General features: G+C 36.2%; 3 protein-coding genes across 10 annotated transcripts in view; 2 read left to right on the top strand and 1 right to left on the bottom strand.

The window, feature by feature from the left end:
• LOC138319377 (transport and Golgi organization protein 1 homolog) overlaps positions 1-16,036 on the top strand; it is a 92,505-nt gene extending 76,469 nt beyond the window's left edge. For all 4 annotated transcript variants that reach the window (XM_069262477.1, XM_069262476.1, XM_069262474.1 and 1 more), the window contains one exon: positions 11,036-16,036. In XM_069262477.1, coding sequence (XP_069118578.1) covers positions 11,036-11,115 — 80 coding nt within the window. In that variant the 3' untranslated portion in view covers positions 11,116-16,036. The remainder of the gene's footprint in view (positions 1-11,035) is intronic.
• A 2,473-nt stretch (positions 16,037-18,509) lies between these two features.
• LOC138319381 (visual system homeobox 1-like) lies at positions 18,510-20,829 on the bottom strand. Of its 2 annotated transcripts, none has more exons than XM_069262484.1 (2): positions 20,098-20,829; positions 18,510-18,717 (listed from the first exon to the last, which is right to left on the bottom strand). In XM_069262484.1, the coding sequence occupies exons 1-2, from the start codon at positions 20,593-20,595 to the stop codon at positions 18,565-18,567; spliced, it is 651 nt and encodes a 216-aa protein (XP_069118585.1). In that variant the 5' UTR covers positions 20,596-20,829; the 3' UTR covers positions 18,510-18,564. The 2 variants fall into 2 exon arrangements, with proteins under 2 accessions (XP_069118585.1, XP_069118584.1); XM_069262483.1 differs by having other exon boundaries at positions 18,510-18,777; positions 20,098-20,822.
• Positions 20,830-20,883: 54 nt separating this feature from the next.
• The window catches only part of LOC138319379 (centrosomal protein kizuna-like), a 29,001-nt gene continuing 28,308 nt past the window's right edge, over positions 20,884-21,576 (top strand). For all 4 annotated transcript variants that reach the window (XM_069262481.1, XM_069262479.1, XM_069262480.1 and 1 more), the window contains exon 1: positions 20,884-20,992. In XM_069262481.1, the coding sequence (XP_069118582.1) occupies positions 20,928-20,992 (65 nt within the window). In that variant the 5' untranslated portion in view covers positions 20,884-20,927. The remainder of the gene's footprint in view (positions 20,993-21,576) is intronic.

Genomic DNA, 21,576 nt, shown 5'->3' with positions numbered 1-21,576 from the left:
TTTAGACCTGGCTATAATTTAAGACATGTGCACGATGTAATAAGACTATACTAAGCTAGTGACGGTAAGTTTAGATAAGGTCGTCGTAATTCGGCCGCCAAATATATATTTTAGACATAGATAATCAGTGATGTTTTTTAGAAAATGGTGTAAAATTCAAACTAGAAGAGAAACTTTAAGGCACAAGATATCATTAGCTGAGGAAAGTCGGTTTATGTTAGTAAGTTATTGTGTCATTAGCTGAGGAAAGTCGGTTTATGTTAGTAAGTTATTGTGTCATTAGCTGAGGAAAGTCGGTTTATGTTAGTAAGTTATTGTGTCATTAGCTGAGGAAAGTCGGTTTATGTTAGTAAGTTATTGTGTCATTAGCTGAGGAAAGTCGGTTTATGTTAGTAAGTTATTGTGTCATTAGCTGAGGAAAGTCGGTTTATGTTAGTAAGTTATTGTGTCATTAGCTGAGGAAAGTCGGTTTATGTTAGTAAGTTATTGTGTCATTAGCTGAGGAAAGTCGGTTTATGTTAGTAAGTTATTGTGTCATTAGCTGAGGAAAGTCGGTTTATGTTAGTAAGTTATTGTGTCATTAGCTGAGGAAAGTCGGTTTATGTTAGTAAGTTATTGTGTCATTAGCTGAGGAAAGTCGGTTTATGTTAGTAAGTTATTGTGTCATTAGCTGAGGAAAGTCGGTTATGTTAGTAATTTTTGTCATTAGCTGAGGAAGTCGTTATGTTAGTAAGTTATTGTGTCATTAGCTGAGGAAAGTCGGTTTATGTTAGTAAGTTATTGTGTCATTAGCTGAGGAAAGTCGGTTTATGTTAGTAAGTTATTGTGTCATTAGCTGAGGAAAGTCGGTTTATGTTAGTAAGTTATTGTGTCATTAGCTGAGGAAAGTCGGTTTATGTTAGTAAGTTATTGTGTCATTAGCTGAGGAAAGTCGGTTTATGTTAGTAAGTTATTGTGTCATTAGCTGAGGAAAGTCGGTTTATGTTAGTAAGTTATTGTGTCATTAGCTGAGGAAAGTCGGTTTATGTTAGTAAGTTATTGTGTCATTAGCTGAGGAAAGTCGGTTTATGTTAGTAAGTTATTGTGTCATTAGCTGAGGAAAGTCGGTTTATGTTAGTAAGTTATTGTGTCATTAGCTGAGGAAAGTCGGTTTATGTTAGTAAGTTATTGTGTCATTAGCTGAGGAAAGTCGGTTTATGTTAGTAAGTTATTGTGTCATTAGCTGAGGAAAGTCGGTTTATGTTAGTAAGTTATTGTGTCATTAGCTGAGGAAAGTCGGTTTATGTTAGTAAGTTATTGTGTCATTAGCTGAGGAAAGTCGGTTTATGTTAGTAAGTTATTGTGTCATTAGCTGAGGAAAGTCGGTTTATGTTAGTAAGTTATTGTGTCATTAGCTGAGGAAAGTCGGTTTATGTTAGTAAGTTATTGTGTCATTAGCTGAGGAAAGTCGGTTCATGTTAGTAAGTTATTGTGTCATTAGCTGAGGAAAGTCGGTTTATGTTAGTAAGTTATTGTGTCATTAGCTGAGGAAAGTCGGTTTATGTTAGTAAGTTATTGTGTCATTAGCTGAGGAAAGTCGGTTTATGTTAGTAAGTTATTGTGTCATTAGCTGAGGAAAGTCGGTTTATGTTAGTAAGTTATTGTGTCATTAGCTGAGGAAAGTCGGTTTATGTTAGTAAGTTATTGTGTCATTAGCTGAGGAAAGTCGGTTTATGTTAGTAAGTTATTGTGTCATTAGCTGAGGAAAGTCGGTTTATGTTAGTAAGTTATTGTGTCATTAGCTGAGGAAAGTCGGTTTATGTTAGTAAGTTATTGTGTCATTAGCTGAGGAAAGTCGGTTTATGTTAGTAAGTTATTGTGTCATTAGCTGAGGAAAGTCGGTTTATGTTAGTAAGTTATTGTGTCATTAGCTGAGGAAAGTCGGTTTATGTTAATAAAGTTATTGTGTCATTAGCTGAGGAAAGTCGGTTTATGTTAGTAAGTTATTGTGTCATTAGCTGAGGAAAGTCGGTTTATGTTAGTAAGTTATTGTGTCATTAGCTGAGGAAAGTCAGTTTATGTTAGTAAGTTATTGTGTCATTAGCTGAGGAAAGTCGGTTTATGTTAGTAAGTTATTGTGTCATTAGCTGAGGAAAGTCGGTTTATGTTAGTAAAGTTATTGTGTCATTAGCTGAGGAAAGTCGGTTTATGTTAGTAAGTTATTGTGTGCATTAGCTGAGGAAAGTCGGTTTATGTTAGTAAGTTATTGTGTCATTAGCTGAGGAAAGTCGGTTTATGTTAGTAAGTTATTGTGTCATTAGCTGAGGAAAGTCGGTTTATGTTAGTAAGTTATTGTGTCATTAGCTGAGGAAAGTCGGTTTATGTTAGTAAGTTATTGTGTCATTAGCTGAGGAAAGTCGGTTTATGTTAGTAAGTTATTGTGTCATTAGCTGAGGAAAGTCGGTTTATGTTAGTAAGTTATTGTGTCATTAGCTGAGGAAAGTCGGTTTATGTTAGTAAGTTATTGTGTCATTAGCTGAGGAAAGTCGGTTTATGTTAGTAAGTTATTGTGTCATTAGCTGAGGAAAGTCGGTTTATGTTAGTAAGTTATTGTGTCATTAGCTGAGGAAAGTCGGTTTATGTTAGTAAGTTATTGTGTCATTAGCTGAGGAAAGTCGGTTTATGTTAGTAAGTTATTGTGTCATTAGCTGAGGAAAGTCGGTTTATGTTAGTAAGTTATTGTGTCATTAGCTGAGGAAAGTCGGTTTATGTTAGTAAGTTATTGTGTCATTAGCTGAGGAAAGTCGGTTTATGTTAGTAAGTTATTGTGTCATTAGCTGAGGAAAGTCGGTTTATGTTAGTAAGTTATTGTGTCATTAGCTGAGGAAAGTCGGTTTATGTTAGTAAGTTATTGTGTCATTAGCTGAGGAAAGTCGGTTTATGTTAGTAAGTTATTGTGTCATTAGCTGAGGAAAGTCGGTTTATGTTAGTAAGTTATTGTGTCATTAGCTGAGGAAAGTCGGTTTATGTTAGTAAGTTATTGTGTCATTAGCTGAGGAAAGTCGGTTTATGTTAGTAAGTTATTGTGTCATTAGCTGAGGAAAGTCGGTTTATGTTAGTAAGTTATTGTGTATTTGTCATTAGCTGAGGAAGAAAGTCGGTTTATGTTAGTAAGTTATTGTGTCATTAGCTGAGGAAAGTCGGTTTATGTTAGTAAGTTATTGTGTCATTAGCTGAGGAAAGTCGGTTTATGTTAGTAAGTTATTGTGTCATTAGCTGAGGAAAGTCGGTTTATGTTAGTAAGTTATTGTGTCATTAGCTGAGGAAAGTCGGTTTAGTTATTAAGTTATTGTGTCATTAGCTGAGGAAAGTCGGTTTATGTTAGTAAGTTATTGTGTCATTAGCTGAGGAAAGTCGGTTTATGTTAGTAAGTTATTGTGTCATTAGCTGAGGAAAGTCGGTTTATGTTAGTAAGTTATTGTGTCATTAGCTGAGGAAAGTCGGTTTATGTTAGTAAGTTATTGTGTCATTAGCTGAGGAAAGTCGGTTTATGTTAGTAAGTTATTGTGTCATTAGCTGAGGAAAGTCGGTTTATGTTAGTAAGTTATTGTGTCATTAGCTGAGGAAAGTCGGTTTATGTTAGTAAGTTATTGTGTCATTAGCTGAGGAAAGTCGGTTTATGTTAGTAAGTTATTGTGTCATTAGCTGAGGAAAGTCGGTTTATGTTAGTAAGTTATTGTGTCATTAGCTGAGGAAAGTCGGTTTATGTTAGTAAGTTATTGTGTCATTAGCTGAGGAAAGTCGGTTTATGTTAGTAAGTTATTGTGTCATTAGCTGAGGAAAGTCGGTTTATGTTAGTAAGTTATTGTGTCATTAGCTGAGGGAAAGTCGGTTTATGTTAGTAAGTTATTGTGTCATTAGCTGAGGAAAGTCGTTAGTTAGTAAGTTATTGTGTCATTAGCTGAGAAAGTCGTTAGTTAGTAAGTTATTGTGTCATTAGCTGAGGAAAGTCGGTTTATGTTAGTAAGTTATTGTGTCATTAGCTGAGGAAAGTCGGTTTATGTTAGTAAGTTATTGTGTCATTAGCTGAGGAAAGTCGGTTTATGTTAGTAAGTTATTGTGTCATTAGCTGAGGAAAGTCGGTTTATGTTAGTAAGTTATTGTGTCATTAGCTGAGGAAAGTCGGTTTATGTTAGTAAGTTATTGTGTCATTAGCTGAGGAAAGTCGGTTTATGTTAGTAAGTTATTGTGTCATTAGCTGAGGAAAGTCGGTTTATGTTAGTAAGTTATTGTGTCATTAGCTGAGGAAAGTCGGTTTATGTTAGTAAGTTATTGTGTCATTAGCTGAGGAAAGTCGGTTTATGTTAGTAAGTTATTGTGTCATTAGCTGAGGAAAGTCGGTTTATGTTAGTAAGTTATTGTGTCATTAGCTGAGGAAAGTCGGTTTATGTTAGTAAGTTATTGTGTCATTAGCTGAGGAAAGTCGGTTTATGTTAGTAAGTTATTGTGTCATTAGCTGAGGAAAGTCGGTTTATGTTAGTAAGTTATTGTGTCATTAGCTGAGGAAAGTCGGTTTATGTTAGTAAGTTATTGTGTCATTAGCTGAGGAAAGTCGGTTTATGTTAGTAAGTTATTGTGTCATTAGCTGAGGAAAGTCGGTTTATGTTAGTAAGTTATTGTGTCATTAGCTGAGGAAAGTCAGTTTATGTTAGTAAGTTATTGTGTCATTAGCTGAGGAAAGTCGGTTTATGTTAGTAAGTTATTGTGTCATTAGCTGAGGAAAGTCGGTTTATGTTAGTAAGTTATTGTGTCATTAGCTGAGGAAAGTCGGTTTATGTTAGTAAGTTATTGTGTCATTAGCTGAGGAAAGTCGGTTTATGTTAGTAAGTTATTGTGTCATTAGCTGAGGAAAGTCGGTTTATGTTAGTAAGTTATTGTGTCATTAGCTGAGGAAAGTCGGTTTATGTTAGTAAGTTATTGTGTCATTAGCTGAGGAAAGTCGGTTTATGTTAGTAAGTTATTGTGTCATTAGCTGAGGAAAGTCGGTTTATGTTAGTAAGTTATTGTGTCATTAGCTGAGGAAAGTCGGTTTATGTTAGTAAGTTATTGTGTCATTAGCTGAGGAAAGTCGGTTTATGTTAGTAAGTTATTGTGTCATTAGCTGAGGAAAGTCGGTTTATGTTAGTAAGTTATTGTGTCATTAGCTGAGGAAAGTCGGTTTATGTTAGTAAGTTATTGTGTCATTAGCTGAGGAAAGTCGGTTTATGTTAGTAAGTTATTGTGTCATTAGCTGAGGAAAGTCGGTTTATGTTAGTAAGTTATTGTGTCATTAGCTGAGGAAAGTCGGTTTATGTTAGTAAGTTATTGTGTCATTAGCTGAGGAAAGTCGGTTTATGTTAGTAAGTTATTGTGTCATTAGCTGAGGAAAGTCGGTTTATGTTAGTAAGTTATTGTGTCATTAGCTGAGGAAAGTCGGTTTATGTTAGTAAGTTATTGTGTCATTAGCTGAGGAAAGTCGGTTTATGTTAGTAAGTTATTGTGTCATTAGCTGAGGAAAGTCGGTTTATGTTAGTAAGTTATTGTGTCATTAGCTGAGGAAAGTCGGTTTATGTTAGTAAGTTATTGTGTCATTAGCTGAGGAAAGTCGGTTTATGTTAGTAAGTTATTGTGTCATTAGCTGAGGAAAGTCGGTTTATGTTAGTAAGTTATTGTGTCATTAGCTGAGGAAAGTCGGTTTATGTTAGTAAGTTATTGTGTCATTAGCTGAGGAAAGTCGGTTTATGTTAGAAGTTATTGTGTCATTAGCTGAGGAAAGTCGGTTTATGTTAGTAAGTTATTGTGTCATTAGCTGAGGAAAGTCGGTTTATGTTAGTAAGTTATTGTGTCATTAGCTGAGGAAAGTCGGTTTATGTTAGTAAGTTATTGTGTCATTAGCTGAGGAAAGTCGGTTTATGTTAGTAAGTTATTGTGTCATTAGCTGAGGAAAGTCAGTTCATGTTAGTAAGTTATTGTGTCATTAGCTGAGGAAAGTCGGTTTATGTTAGTAAGTTATTGTGTCATTAGCTGAGGAAAGTCGGTTTATGTTAGTAAGTTATTGTGTCATTAGCTGAGGAAAGTCGGTTTATGTTAGTAAGTTATTGTGTCATTAGCTGAGGAAAGTCGGTTTATGTTAGTAAGTTATTGTGTCATTAGCTGAGGAAAGTCGGTTTATGTTAGTAAGTTATTGTGTCATTAGCTGAGGAAAGTCGGTTTATGTTAGTAAGTTATTGTGTCATTAGCTGAGGAAAGTCGGTTTATGTTAGTAAGTTATTGTGTCATTAGCTGAGGAAAGTCGGTTTATGTTAGTAAGTTATTGTGTCATTAGCTGAGGAAAGTCGGTTTATGTTAGTAAGTTATTGTGTCATTAGCTGAGGAAAGTCAGTTCATGTTAGTAAGTTATTGTGTCATTAGCTGAGGAAAGTCGGTTTATGTTAGTAAGTTATTGTGTCATTAGCTGAGGAAAGTCGGTTTATGTTAGTAAGTTATTGTGTCATTAGCTGAGGAAAGTCGGTTTATGTTAGTAAGTTATTGTGTCATTAGCTGAGGAAAGTCGGTTTATGTTAGTAAGTTATTGTGTCATTAGCTGAGGAAAGTCGGTTTATGTTAGTAAGTTATTGTGTCATTAGCTGAGGAAAGTCGGTTTATGTTAGTAAGTTATTGTGTCATTAGCTGAGGAAAGTCGGTTTATGTTAGTAAGTTATTGTGTCATTAGCTGAGGAAAGTCAGTTCATGTTAGTAAGTTATTGTGTCATTAGCTGAGGAAAGTCGGTTTATGTTAGTAAGTTATTGTGTCATTAGCTGAGGAAAGTCAGTTTATGTTAGTAAGTTATTGTGTCATTAGCTGAGGAAAGTCGGTTTATGTTAGTAAGTTATTGTGTCATTAGCTGAGGAAAGTCGGTTTATGTTAGTAAGTTATTGTGTCATTAGCTGAGGAAAGTCGGTTTATGTTAGTAAGTTATTGTGTCATTAGCTGAGGAAAGTCGGTTTATGTTAGTAAGTTATTGTGTCATTAGCTGAGGAAAGTCGGTTTATTAGTAAGTTTTATTGTGATTGTCATTAGCTGAGGAAAGTCGGTTTATGTTAGTAAGTTATTGTGTCATTAGCTGAGGAAAGTCGGTTTATGTTAGTAAGTTATTGTGTCATTAGCTGAGGAAAGTCGGTTTATGTTAGTAAGTTATTGTGTCATTAGCTGAGGAAAGTCGGTTTATGTTAGTAAGTTATTGTGTCATTAGCTGAGGAAAGTCGGTTTATGTTAGTAAGTTATTGTGTCATTAGCTGAGGAAAGTCGGTTATGTTAGTAAGTTATTGTGTCATTAGCTGAGGAAAGTCGGTTTATGTTAGTAAGTTATTGTGTCATTAGCTGAGGAAAGTCGGTTTATGTTAGTAAGTTATTGTGTCATTAGCTGAGGAAAGTCGGTTTATGTTAGTAAGTTATTGTGTCATTAGCTGAGGAAAGTCGGTTTATGTTAGTAAGTTATTGTGTCATTAGCTGAGGAAAGTCGGTTTATGTTAGTAAGTTATTGTGTCATTAGCTGAGGAAAGTCGGTTTAGGTTAGTAAGTTATTGTGTCATTAGCTGAGGAAAGTCGGTTTATGTTAGTAAGTTATTGTGTCATTAGCTGAGGAAAGTCGGTTTAGGTTAGTAAGTTATTGTGTCATTAGCTGAGGAATGCCTGTTTTAATATGAAAAATGACTTAATGTTACTTGAAGGTATCATACAAACCTAGCTAAAGACTTGCTGTATTTTAAGTAAGTATTACAGTTAATTCATAGAAGGAAGTATGTATACTGTAAGCCAACTTTCTTTCATGGCAATTAATTTTACGATTTCCATTTTAAAACAAGTTAGTGAAGATTGACTTTCGCATATTTAAAAATTTAATGGAATTTCCTATCAACACAAATGATATAGATGTTTCGTGGATATAAACTTTCACAAATTCATTTGGATCGTAAAATTCGTGAAAGTTAATCGCAGACGAAATAAAGTTACTACTCCTACCAGTATCTAGTTAGTATCGATACATAATGTGTGATGATAGATAAATGTGAAAGTGTACATAGAAAACTTGCCATTTTAGAGCTGATATCTATAGAACCTAGGAATGTAAATTTATAAATACAAATTGAATAACATAATTTCTAGTTATTTGTGATTTTGAGTGATAATTTATCATGTATTAGCTCTGCTTCAAATACAATGTACATAAGGGTCAGCTGCATTTTGTATGCTGTTTAGAATATCCGAATATTTATGGGCTCATGGTAATTTCAGAGTCAAAGGTCAAAGGGTGATAATTGTTTAAGTTCTAATTAATTAAATATTTGAATAGAGATATATTTTTTTGCAGTTTTTGCCTGCAAATATAGATTTGTGAAAAATGGAACAATTACTTAAAGATGCTCCACTGCTGACGAATGGTTTTTTTCCTCTATTAAAATCAGGAGCAGACGAATTAGTGTTTTTCTTCAGTTACAAAAGTTATTTACTTTATACCATTACCACCATTGAAAAGTTTGAGCTTCTTATTTTGATTCAAAATAAAAATATTGAAAATAAGTAATTGCGTCCCGAAAAATTCCATGGCACTATGCTCTATATAAAATAAAGAATTGATTGTTCATACACCAAAAGCAAAATAAATTATTTTATATGCATTTTTAGGTCATTCGTCCGCCATCCACTGTGCGCCTACTCCTACACGTGTATGAGGTCTTATTCCACCTGATTACATTGGGTGGATATGTGACCTCATACGAGATCTGTATGTCCGCCATGTTGCTGGCAGGGCCCGGTTTTTTGTCGCTGGGTTTAAACGTATCTAAGACAATTTAAATGGCAAGATATATAAACAATTACTGATTGAATTACTTGTTGATTATATATTAATCCATTTCTGGAAATAATTTTGTATGACACCACCCATATATTTTAAATCCATGTTAAATTGTATGCAAGTCGATGTGCTCAATTCTACTGTCACTAAAACATTATGGCTGCTAAGGTTAATACAAAACACATAATTTAAATTCAGCGAAACTCATAATGGAAATGAGGCTTACTTCGTTTTGCTTGTTTTGTGTACACATTTAGACAACTCCTAAACATAAAACCTCAATATTCCTATTCAAATTAAGAATGGCGGCCAATTCAAGTGAAAATACGATGAAAGTTATAAGAAATGCATTTATCATAGCTTCTTGGACTAATTTGTCGGAAATGTCTTGCAAATATGTGTATTTATGATATATAAATCCAAAAGGTAGGTGACAACATTTAAAATGTGACTTTTGATACATTTTACATCATTTTGATAAGCTGTGGCCCAGCAACATGAATCAATGGCCGTGCTCGTTAGAGGTCGCACGACGCAATGTTAAAAAGCATCTCGTCGTGTTAACCTCTAACATTGTTGGAGTACTGTGCGCCATTCGCTGTCCGCCGTACGTAAACTTTTCATTTAAATGACTTCTTCTCAATAACTGAAAGGCCCAGGGTACTGATATTTGGCCTGTTGCATGCTGGGATTAAGGGCTACCAAATTTGTTCAAATGTATGACCTTGACCTTCATTCAAGGTCACAGGGGTCAAATAGGCTCAAATCTTTTAAACGACTTCTTGTGAGTAACTAAGAGGCCTAGAGACCTGATATTTCACCTGTGACATGCTGGGATGAATCGCTATCAAGTTTGTTCACATGAATGACCTTGACCTTGATTCAAGGTCTCAGGGGTCAAAAAGGCTCAAATCTTATAAACAACTTCTTTTGAGTAATTATTAGGCCTAGAGACCTGATATTGGACCTGACATGCTGGGATGAATGGCTATCAAGTTTGTTCAAATGAATTACCTTGACCTTCATTCAAGGTCACAGGGATCAAAAAGGCTCAAATCTTTAAACACTTCTTGTGAATAACTATACTCTGTCGATTGTGGAGCATCTTTAACTAGGTCACTGTGACCTAAAAAAAAAATTCATCAGTTTTCTGAACTGAATTTCACAAACCCAAGATTTGCTGGCAAAAACTGCAAAAAAATTATCGCTATTCTAATATTTAATTCATTAGGACTTGAACAATGAAAATGTGAATTTTCACCCTTTGACCTCTGACATTACCATGAGCCCAGAAAAAATTGGATATTCTGATTAGCATACAGTATGCAGCTGACCCTTGGGTATCTTTATGAAAAAAATATTTTACTTATCACTGAGTGGCTGTAAAACGGCCCAAAGTGATAGCCTTCATTTTAAAGTAATAATTCAGGGTCAACAATAATCACCAACATGGTTGCTATGTTGTTTAAATTATTATGTTGATTTAGTTTCAAATCATGGTAGCCCTGGTAATGATGTTTTAAGACATGGTAGATATTAGCTAGGTGGTGAGTTGTAAACTGTTGCATGTTGGTGATATACCTTCTCCTTCAGGTCAGGGTATCCTCCCTCTCACTTCTCTGCTTTTTGCTCCTTTTTGTGTCGCTAGCTGCAACACAAGGGTGACACTTAGGTATCACTATGTCATCTTGGCGTTGGCATCCGGGAAATGGTGTCCGTGCGATAACTTTAGTATTTATTGTCCGATTTCATCCAAATTTGGTATATTGCTTTATATTGATTATAGCTGAAAGTGGCTTGATACTGGTCAAAATTTATCAATATTTGCAAGAGTTACGGGACTTGATAACTTTACCTAATTATTAACAATATTTCAACTGTAAATAACTATTTTTTGTGATGTTTTAAACTGTTGTGCAGGCGACACATCCACTTCAGTGGAATTCTTGTATTGTTTCATTCAACATTAGATGTTTTTTGGGATAATAAAAAATAAAAAAAATTATTTCATCTGTCAAAGTAACCAATTTAATTGTTTGCCATTAAGAAGAAATCAGGAGTTATTTATGTACAAAGAAGAAAGTTCAAATTATGCAGCCAAAGTCTTTGAATTCTAATAGACATATGTTTAATTGTATGAACATTTTCAAATTTTGATACTATGTGTTTTTGTTGTACAGGTTCCGGCATCCATCCCTACCATCCCCCTCCCCCAGGACCCGACCCCGACCACAAGCCAAGACAGCAAAGTCAGGTGTGAGACACTCGTAACATTCTATAACGGACACCATTACCTGTTGACTGCCTCGGAGGAGTAGTGAGGATGCGGCATCGTTAAATCTACAGTGGATAATGTCCATGTCTGTGTTGTGATACTTGTGGAAGGTGACCGTGTCCTCGTTAGGTAGACAGAGAATCGTACATTGGGCTGTTGCAATAATACCAAACTGTCTCGATCTCAAGTTTGATACAATCCTCTTCTGGGGTGTGTTTAGACCTGTTTCCCTGGAGTCAGGTGCTGAAAACCTATGGAAAACTTTCTCTGTCTAACACGTAGTAGTCCAAAAAATGTGTGTTCATTTGTATAAATTGTTGAGGAAGACATGCTTCAGCAACGTAACCCATATCAGAGCCCACACGTCATATGGGGAAATAACTTTAATTGATTGTTTAGTATACATTGGTATATATGGATCTAGCTTTATAAAAAGAAAGTGAGGTGGAAATCGTCAAAAGCAATGTTTTACAAGTTAGGTTACTGTAGTAAAAAGTAACAAAGTGTGTAGAGGCATTACCTGATCAGAGCTAAATTAAAACTTGTTACATGCCATGATAAACACTGGAACATGGACAGTTTTAAAGGAGATTTATAACTTATTGCTGTAATATGTTTTAAAAGCATATGGCCATTATTTGGCTATAATGTATGTTTTTGTTTATTTAACCGGCTGTTGCTCTATCCTTCACGTTGTAACAGTTGTTGGCCTATGAGGACAGCAGCTTAGTGGTATTTAAAATGTTTTCTACTACTGTTAGGTATACATTCCTGTGTGTGAGTCACAGAGTGAGGTGGAACTCTGTTTAAGATTTGTGCTAAAAAAAATTTGCTTTCTGTTAGCAATTTTGTCTGGTTATGGATTAATTCTAAGTACAGAAGTACCAGACTTCTTCATCAATCAGCTGATTAAATTTCCTACCACTTCTTAAAGTCAAACTGTGTCATTCATACAATCAGTATCTTAAAATTCTGTATTTTTAGGTCATCTGACCGAATTGTCATCGTGTTTCGTCCGTCGTTTGCCGTGCGATGTTCGTAAACTTTTCATTTAAAAAACTTGTTCTCAATAACCTAAAGTCCCAGGATCAAGTTTGCTCAATTAAATGACCTTGAGCTTCATTCAAGGTGACAGGCTTCAAAATGACTAAAATCTTTAAATGACTTCTTGTCAAAAACTAAGAGGCCTAGAGACCTGATATTGGGCATGTGACATGTTGGGATGAAGAGCTACCAAGTTTGTTCAAATGAATAACATCGGTCTCCATTCAAGGTCACAGGGGTCAAATAGGCTAAAATCATTAAATAACTTCTTGTTAGGTCATCTGACCCGAAGGGTCAGGATGACCTATAGTCGTCATGTTTCGTCCGTCGTCGTCCGCCGTCCGCCGTGCGCCGTGCGCCGTCCGCCGTGCGTTAACATTTCACATTTTGAACTTCTTCTCAAGTTCTACCGGTGCGATTTAGCTGAAACTTGCATGAAATGATCGTGACATGGTCCCGACAAAGTGTTGTTATTTTTCGGGTCGATCTGAAATCCAAGATGGCCGCCACAGCCGCCATCTTGAAAACACATTTTGAACTTCTTCTCAAGTTCTACCGGTGCGATTTGGCTGAAACTTGCATGAAATGATCCTGACATGGTCCCGACAAAGTGTTGTTATTTTTCGGGTCGATCCGAAATCCAAGATGGCCGCCACAGCCTCCATCTTGAAAACACATTTTGAACTTCTTCTCAAGTTCTACCAGTGCAATTTGGCTGAAACTTGCATGAAATGATCCTGACATGGTCCCGACAAAGTGTTGTTATTTTTCGGGTCGATCTGAAATCCAAGATGGCCGCCACAGCCGCCATCTTGAAAACACATTTTGAACTTCTTCTCAAGTTCTACCGGTGCAATTTGGCTGAAACTTGCATGAAATGATCCTGACATGGTCCCGACAAAGTGTTGTTATTTTTCGGGTCGATCCAAAATCCAAGATGGCCGCCACAGCCGCCATCTTGAAAACACATTTTGAACTTCTTCTCAAGTTCTACCAGTGCGATTTGGCTGAAACTTGCATGAAATGATCCTGACATGGTCCCGACAAAGTGTCGTTATTTTTCGGGTCGATCCAAAATCCAAGATGGCCGCCACAGCCGCCATCTTGAAAACACATTTTGAACTTCTTCTCAAGTTCTATTAGTGCGATTTGGCTGAAACTTGCATGAAATGATCCTGACATGGTCCCGACAAAGTGTTGTTATTTTTCGGGTCGATCCAAAATCCAACATGGCCGCCACAGCCGCCATCTTGAAAACACATTTTGAACTTCTTCTCAAGTTCTACCTGTGCGATTTGGCTGAAACTTGCATGAAATGATCCTGACATGGTCCCGACAAAGTGTTGTTATTTTTCGGGTCGATCTGAAATCCAAGATGGCCGCCACAGCCGCCATCTTGAAAACACATTTTGAACTTCTTCTCAAGTTCTACCAGTGTGATTTGGCTGAAACTTGCATGAAATGATCCTGACATGGTCCCGACAAAGTGTTGTTATTTTTCGGGTCGATCTGAAATCCAAGATGGCCACCACAGCTGCCATCTTGAAAACACATTTTGAACTTCTTCTCAAGTTCTATTAGAGCGATTTGGCTGAAACTTGCATGAAATGATCCTGACATGGTCCCGACAAAGTGTTGTTATTTTTCGGGTCTATCCAAAATCCAAGATGGCCGCCACAGCTTCCATCTTGAAAACACATTTTGAACTTCTTCTCAAGTTCTACCTGTGCGATTTGGCTGAAACTTGCATGAAATGATCCTGACATGGTCCTGACAAAGTGTTGTTTTTCGGGTTGATCTGAAATCCAAGATGGCCGCCAAAGCCGCCATCTTGAAAACACATTTTCAACTTCTTTTCAAGTTCTACCAGTGCGATTTGGCTGAATCTTGCATGAAATGATCCTGACATGGTCCTGACAAAGTGACCCCATATGTAATTAATTTTACTATTGCCAAGGTAGTCAGATGACCGTTGTGGCCCTTTGGGCCTCTTGTTTATAACTAAGACCCTGGGTATTGATAGTCGGCCTGTAGCATGCTTGGATAAAGGGCTATCAACTTTATTCAAATGAATGACCTTGACCTTCATTCAAGGTCACAGGGGGTAAAATATGTTACAATTGTTAAACATACAACTTACTGTGTATTTCAGTTCTATTATATAGTGTATTAACAGTCAGACCATTAAGGCCCATTGGGCCTCTTGTACAGATTCTACTGTATTTCCACACAAATCTAGTCATAATTACTGAATCAAGTGTTCTATGTTGATATTAGAAGTACCATAGTTCTAATGGTGTTTCAGATAGATTTCTTATGGCAACTGTTCTTCTAACATGTGACCCTGAAGTGTTGGGCTAATATGATAGAATGTTTGACACCCTAACCACTGGGACACTGGTCACATTTATCATTATATCACATCTCACTACAAATGTATAGATATCAAGATGTTCCCAGGAATTCAGGGTTAATTGGTTACATTATCTGATACAGTACGACTGCTTTCTGTATCATAGCCTGTGTACCAAGTATTACAGAGCTGGACTCTCACACCATATACTCTCAGTACTAGATCAACCTGTTTGTGCCATCTCATTTACCAAGTACAGGTGTCATTTCAATATCTATGTACATAATTAATTTACCATATATAGTATTAATGTGTATATGTTGGAAGACGATACTACCCAGTACAGTTAGGATACTGTTAGCTCTGAAAGGATAATAATGTGCTCAAAATAGTTAGGCTTCCTGTTCATAAATGGCCAAAACTTGTGATATGTTGTCATTATGTGTATATATGGAATTGATCAGGAAGAAATTGATGAGATTTTAAGTCCAGCTGTGTAAGTTGATTTTGAATTGAGAACTTGTTTGATTTTTTCAGAAAATAGTTTAAGATGTTATGAACAAAAATATCAAGACAGTATTTATAATCAGAAAAAATGGTCTTGTTCCAGTGCCCATATGTTTTATGGATTTTCTAAATGGAAAATTAAATTCAGCAGAATAATCTGAAGAAAACAACATAATTTCCTCTATACTTATTATCTATACAAATATATAAGCACTGGGAACTGTTTTGTTTTATTAAAGAATGCTTCTGATCAGTAAACAACATGTTAAAGAATTGGTTACCACTAAGTAATCCATACTGATATGATATTCAGTAGCTTGTGGAGTGAGAGGAAGCACTGATTATGTAAGTCTATATTGGCAGTTGAGTGTAGTTTGTCTGAATTATCATGAGATAGATTAGTGAGAAACAAGCTATATGTATTGTATAACTAGTCTCTTCATATTGTTATCTACAAGTTAGCGTGAAATACAGATAAATTATTTTTCATTGACATGTGATTATTTGGTCACATCAATCACAGAGGATTAGTATTGAAGGATTATTTTAAAACCGATCATTCGTAGATATTTTTAAAACATTTATGTACAGAACATATGTAACAAACATGGTGGATCATAGCTCTACACTTATTTTTAAAATGGTAAGAAAAACAGTGTAATAAAGGAGATGTTTCTGTCCAGTATATGTGTATGGCAAAGAATTCTGTACAGGTTTGTTTTGTCCTAAAAGGACGAGTTTGATTTGACTGAATGAGAGAGATCAAATGGTTCCTGGTATTGGATTGAAGTGAATATTTATTTCTGTCTGTAAGGTTTAAATTGGTGAGGATATACACCAAAATGAGTGTGTGCCTGAATGAATATGCATGTAATAGTCGTAAATCTGTATTTTTATTCCTTAAATGATGAAAGAGATGGATAATCATTGCAAATTGTTCTCAAAATTTAATTGGTATAATTACTAGAATGTGAATAAATTAAAGTATGATAAAATGATGAACTTCTCTTTATTAGGTCATCTGACCCGAAGGGTCAGGATGACCTATAGTCATCATGTTTCGTCCGTCGTCGTGCGCCGTCCGCCGTGCGCCGTGCGCCGTGCGCCGTGCGCCGTCCGCCGTGCGTTAACTTTTCACATTTTGAACTTCTTCTCAAGTTTGACCAGTGGGATTGAGCTGAAACTTACCTGAAATGATCCTGAGATGGTCCCGACAAAGTGTTGTTATTTTTCGGGTCGATCCGAAATCCAAGATGGCCGCCACAGCCGCCATCTTGAAAACACATTTTGAACTTCTTCTCAAGTTCTACCGGTGCGATTTGGCTGAAACTTGCATGAAATGATCCTGACATGGTCCCGACAAAGTGTTGTTATTTTTCGGGTCGATCCGAAATCCAAGATGGCCGCCACAGGCGCCATCTTGAAAACACATTTTGAACTTCTTCTCAAGTTTTACCGGTGCGATTTGGCTGAAACTTGCATGAAATGATCCTGACATGGTCCCGACAAAGTGTTGTTATTTTTCGGGTCGATCCGAAATCCAAGATGGCCGCCACTGCCGCCATCTTGAAAACACATTTTGAACTTCTTCTCAAGTTCTACCGGTGCGATTTGGCTGAAACTTGCATGAAATGATCCTGACATGGTCCCGACAAAGTGTTGTTATTTTTCGGGTCGATCCGAAATCCAAGATGGCCGCCACAGGCGCCATCTTGAAAACACATTTTGAACTTCTTCTCAAGTTCTACCGGTGCGATTTGGCTGAAACTTGCATGAAATGATCCTGACATGGTCCCGACAAAGTGTTGTTATTTTTCGGGTCGATCCGAAATCCAAGATGGCCGCCACAGCCGCCATCTTGAAAACACATTTTAAACTTCTTCTCAAGTTCTACCGGTGCGATTTGGCTGAAACTTGCATGAAATGATCCTGACATGGTCCCGACAAAGTGTTGTTATTATTCGGGTCGATCCGAAATCCAAGATGGCCGCCACAGGCGCCATCTTGAAAACACATTTTGAACTTTCTCAAGTTCTACTGGTGCGATTTGGCTGAAACTTGCATGAAATGATCCTGACATGGTCCCGACAAAGTGTTGTTATTTTTCGGGTCGATCCGAAATCCAAGATGGCCGCCACAGCCGCCATCTTGAAAACACATTTTGAACTTCTTCTCAAGTTCTACCGGTGCGATTTGGCTGAAACTTGCATGAAATGATCCTGACATGGTCCCGACAAAGTGTTGTTATTTTTCGGGTCGATCCGAAATCCAAGATGGCCGCCACAGCCGCCATCTTGAAAACACATTTTGAAATTATTCTCAAGTTCAACTCGTGCGATTTGGCTGAAACTTGCATGAAATGATCCTGACATGGTCCCGACAAAGTGTTGTTATTTTTCGGGTCAATCCGAAATCCAAGATGACTGGCACATCTGCCATATTGAAAACACATTTTGAACTTCTTCTCAAGTTTTACTGGTTCGATTTGGCTGAAACTTGCATGAAATGATCCTGACATGGTCCCGACAAAGTGTTGTTATTTTTCGGGTTGATCCGAAATCCAAGATGGCCGCCACAGCCGCCATCTTGAAAACACATTTTGAACTTCTTCTCAAGTTCTGCCTATGTGATTTGGCTGAAACTTGCCTGAGATGATCCTGACATGGATCGACAAAGTATTGTTACATCTCTGGTTGATCCCAAATTGAAGAAGGCTACTATGACACTATATCTAATTAATTTCCTACATGTTAAGGCCCTTGGGCCTCTTGTTTGAAATAAAATTTGTTGAAGGAAATGGAAAATGATCCTGACATGGTCCTGACAAAGTGACACCATATGAAATTAATTTTACTATTGCCAAGGTAGTCAGATGACCGTTAAGGCCCTTTGGGCCTCTTGTTGTTTTTGTTGGAGTAAAACTGAAGTGTATGTGTTTTGTCTTTATTACATCATTGGTTGTGTACTGTAAAATATTAAAAAAAAACATCTCTGAAACTTAGCATTGAATAACACTCATATTCATATGCTATTGATAGCACTGTTATATGATTGGGATTCAAAACTATTCAAATTGTGGGGTCAGTTTTGCTATTTCTGATTGTAAGAGTTTTTGTGATAATTAGTAAAAAAAAACAGGTGAGTAATACAGGCCATCTGGGCATCTTGCTCTTTACTTAGTAATGTAGGTCACAGTTACTCATACCTGTCAAGTTTTCTGCATTGGACTGGAGACTTGTGAAATTCAAGCAAAAAATCAAAGTTTCAAATCTGAATAGGATGACCAGTGTGGGCACTGAAGTTTCTGAAAATCTCCAGTTTGTGTGACCTTAGCAGGTATAGTTAGTACAGTTACCTCTTTGATACAATTATGCTGTAATCATACTAATGAACGGTAAAATTGTACTAGTTATATGGCATGCTTTCTTTGAACTCTTTCCTTCAAAGGAAAATAAAAACAAAAATATCACATTAATGTAATTCAAAAACTTCTTTAACACAAGTATGATAACTTCAGGAGAAAAATAACATCATAACTCTTCACAATCTAGTCCATACTCGCGACTGTACACAAGTTTAGCGTCGCGTACCGTCACTCCTAGGGCAGCGTGGCGCACAGCCTGGGTAATGGAAGGATGTCCGTCAGACATGGCACCTTCAGAAGCAGCAGCCATTTCCACAATCTGTCGAAAAACAAACTCCCAAGATAATGACATGCCAGACTTACTCTTGTCTTGCGGATTCTGGAAAATACAAATAAAACCTGGGTTACGACATTTGTCAAGGGTTCTCCTTTCTGTTCTGTGCTGCTCGTTTATAAATACACAACTTATCAGGTGTTATAAATTAAACAATTTCAAGCTGTTCATACAAAAATATTTTATAAAATGTATACTATAAAGATAACATAAGATAAGGATTATATTATCTCCTCTATACCAGACTTGTATAGATACGTATTACATAAGTAAAATACATTAATAATATATAACACCTTATACAAAATTATGGTTTTCTATGATATTGTTGCTTCGCAATTGAAAAAAAAAAGTTCCTAATTTTTCCAATGATTAGCTAACTGATCCTTAGTAAAACAGTTTTGCTAATACTACATGTTCTGGCAGTTCATTCCAAATATAGTTACAGTTCTGATCGAGAAATAGTTCTTTTTGAACAAAGTTGTAGACCGTTTAGGGAATATTTTGTTAGTATGGATGTCCTCTACCGCTATGGCGATATGATGCATCTTTCCAAAGTAATATGATATTAAAGCATTCTTTATCATAAATATGACTCGTTATTAGTCAGTGAAACCAGAGGGGACTATAGTGTTTGTTCCTGTCTGTCTGTGCGGATTTTGTTTCCAGACGATAACTTGCGAAATAATGGATGGATTTTGATCAAACTTCACACAATGGTAGCATATAGGAAAATACAGCTTGGGATTGAATTTGGGATCAAAAGGTCAACTGCAAAGGTCACTGTTACTAAAAATATATTGTTTAAATTGTTTTTGTTTCCAGACGATAACTTAAAAAACATCACAGATTTTGATAAAATTTCACACAATCGAAGCATATAAGACAAGAGATCCAAGAGGGATCTTGGCACCCACCAAAAAATGATCTACGTCTGACCATGGAAAGAGTGATCTTTTCACTGCTTTTCAAACTTTTACTACATATTACTTCATATGAAATTTGAGAAAGATCCATATTTCGCCATTTTTGATAAATAAAGACGATATCAAAATTACATTAAGTAAATATATCCATGCACTGTCATTTGAGTATTATTGTTTGAATATGTTATGAAGATTATCTTTATTTCTTACTGATACTGTGCTGCTTATCTAATGTCATGATTACCAAATTATCACTTGTTATCATAAAAATGGCGAAATTTGGACCCCGGCGAAATATGGATACCCATTAGAAGTAGAATCTATATATGTTTCTGGCTATATGTACGTTGTGTACACTGTTACTATCAGTATACATATGGTTGATATATTTATGTTACTAATGCACATACCAGTATGCTATGATTAGCCATTTACTCACCATTTCTGCACTGTTTTCAAAATGGTCTCCGTTTCCATTCGTTGCAATTGCTCTTTTTGAAGCATTTATCTGGTTTTTGTCAGTGACATTCAGTTCCAATTTGATTTCTTCAAGACCAATAGGCGTTTGATTAGAATTTTTAGCAATTTCTTTATTCGTACTATGCCTTGACATGCCATTATGTTTTGGTATCTCACCATTTGTGAATTTCACATCATGAAATGTCAATTTCACATTGTCGTCGTTTTTCATCGTTGATGAACTTAATTCCGTGTCATTTTGTAAACGTCGATATTTTGCCCGTCGATTTTGAAACCAAGTAGATATGAAATTTTCCGATTTACTGGTAACTGATGCCAGATGCATCTTTTTACTACGATCAGGCCATTTATCTTGCTGAAAGAGAGCTTCCAATTTCTCTAGATCCTTCTTGCTAATCACTGTACGCTTTCTCTTCTTTTTCATTTTTCCTGATGGAAGTGTTATGTATGTCGCCATGTTGATTTCACTTGTAACGTCGGGTGCACTTGTTTCACTCAATCACTGCACGACAAAAATGGGACGCCCAATTTGAACATAGGAAATCCTTTTTACTAAATACTTCAGAAAATAAAATCAACACTAGTGCCAGGCAGTCTAAGATATGCGATGCTGTCAATCACGTTACAACATACAATGACAGGAGATTTTAAAACTGTTTAAAAATCACGCATATGCAACTTTAACAATAACACTCCTCTCCTGGCATGAAGGTACGAAAGGAATCATGACATCGGAACACTTCGGATAAGATTAATAATTGTTTAGTTCCGGGTAACGTTTGTTTGAAAATGGCGTCTTCGAATGTTGAATACTACCAACGTCAGAAAGAATTGCAAAATGTCATCCACGAACAGTAAGTAAAAAGACAGCATAGAAGACTGCAAGTTGCAATAACTTATTGGAATATTTTAAGACAAGTATACCTCACAACGCAACGCAGCTCTCACGATTTTGTTTTATATTTAGCTAGCAGAGGTTACGTGCTTCAACATGTCTTGAGTTGATGCTACTGTTTAGAATACAATGAACAATAACAAGGCACTGCATCCAGAACATCAGTATACTGTACACACACAAAGTATTGTATTATCTTCTGTTATAATCCAACAATGTTGACTGTTAGATGGGAGACAGCAAAATTCCAAATCCAACTTTAATCCAGAGTTAAGTAATATGACTGAAGGCAAGGCCTTAAAGGGCGCAGCCAGATGTTTTAATATGAATCATGCACAACATAATAAGAGCGAAGGTCTACTCGTTTATGTTATTTTCTATTTCATGTAGAAGACATAATTTAGAAATAAAAGGAGGCACTTTAAACTATAGAAGTATATGATGTAATAATGGTCTAGCATAAACTCAAAGAAATAAACTCAAAGATTCGGATTTCTCTGTGTCCATTCAAGGCCTGGACCGTTTTCATTTATTCGGAACAAC

The sequence above is a fragment of the Argopecten irradians genome, chromosome 3 (genome assembly GCF_041381155.1).
Source record: "Argopecten irradians isolate NY chromosome 3, Ai_NY, whole genome shotgun sequence".
Taxonomy (NCBI): domain Eukaryota; kingdom Metazoa; phylum Mollusca; class Bivalvia; order Pectinida; family Pectinidae; genus Argopecten; species Argopecten irradians.
Note: the sequence above shows the minus strand (reverse complement) of the source record. Positions and strands in the feature narration are given on the sequence as shown.

Bases quoted from the DNA above. Each gene is read 5' to 3' on its own strand.
- LOC138319381 (XM_069262483.1), bottom strand. From the start codon at position 20,595: ATGGCGACATACATAACACTTCCATCAGGAAAAATGAAAAAGAAGAGA. The intron at 18,778-20,097 runs GTGAGTAAATGG...TGTATTTTCCAG, and splicing joins TTGAAAACAGTGCAGAAATG to AATCCGCAAGACAAGAGTAA.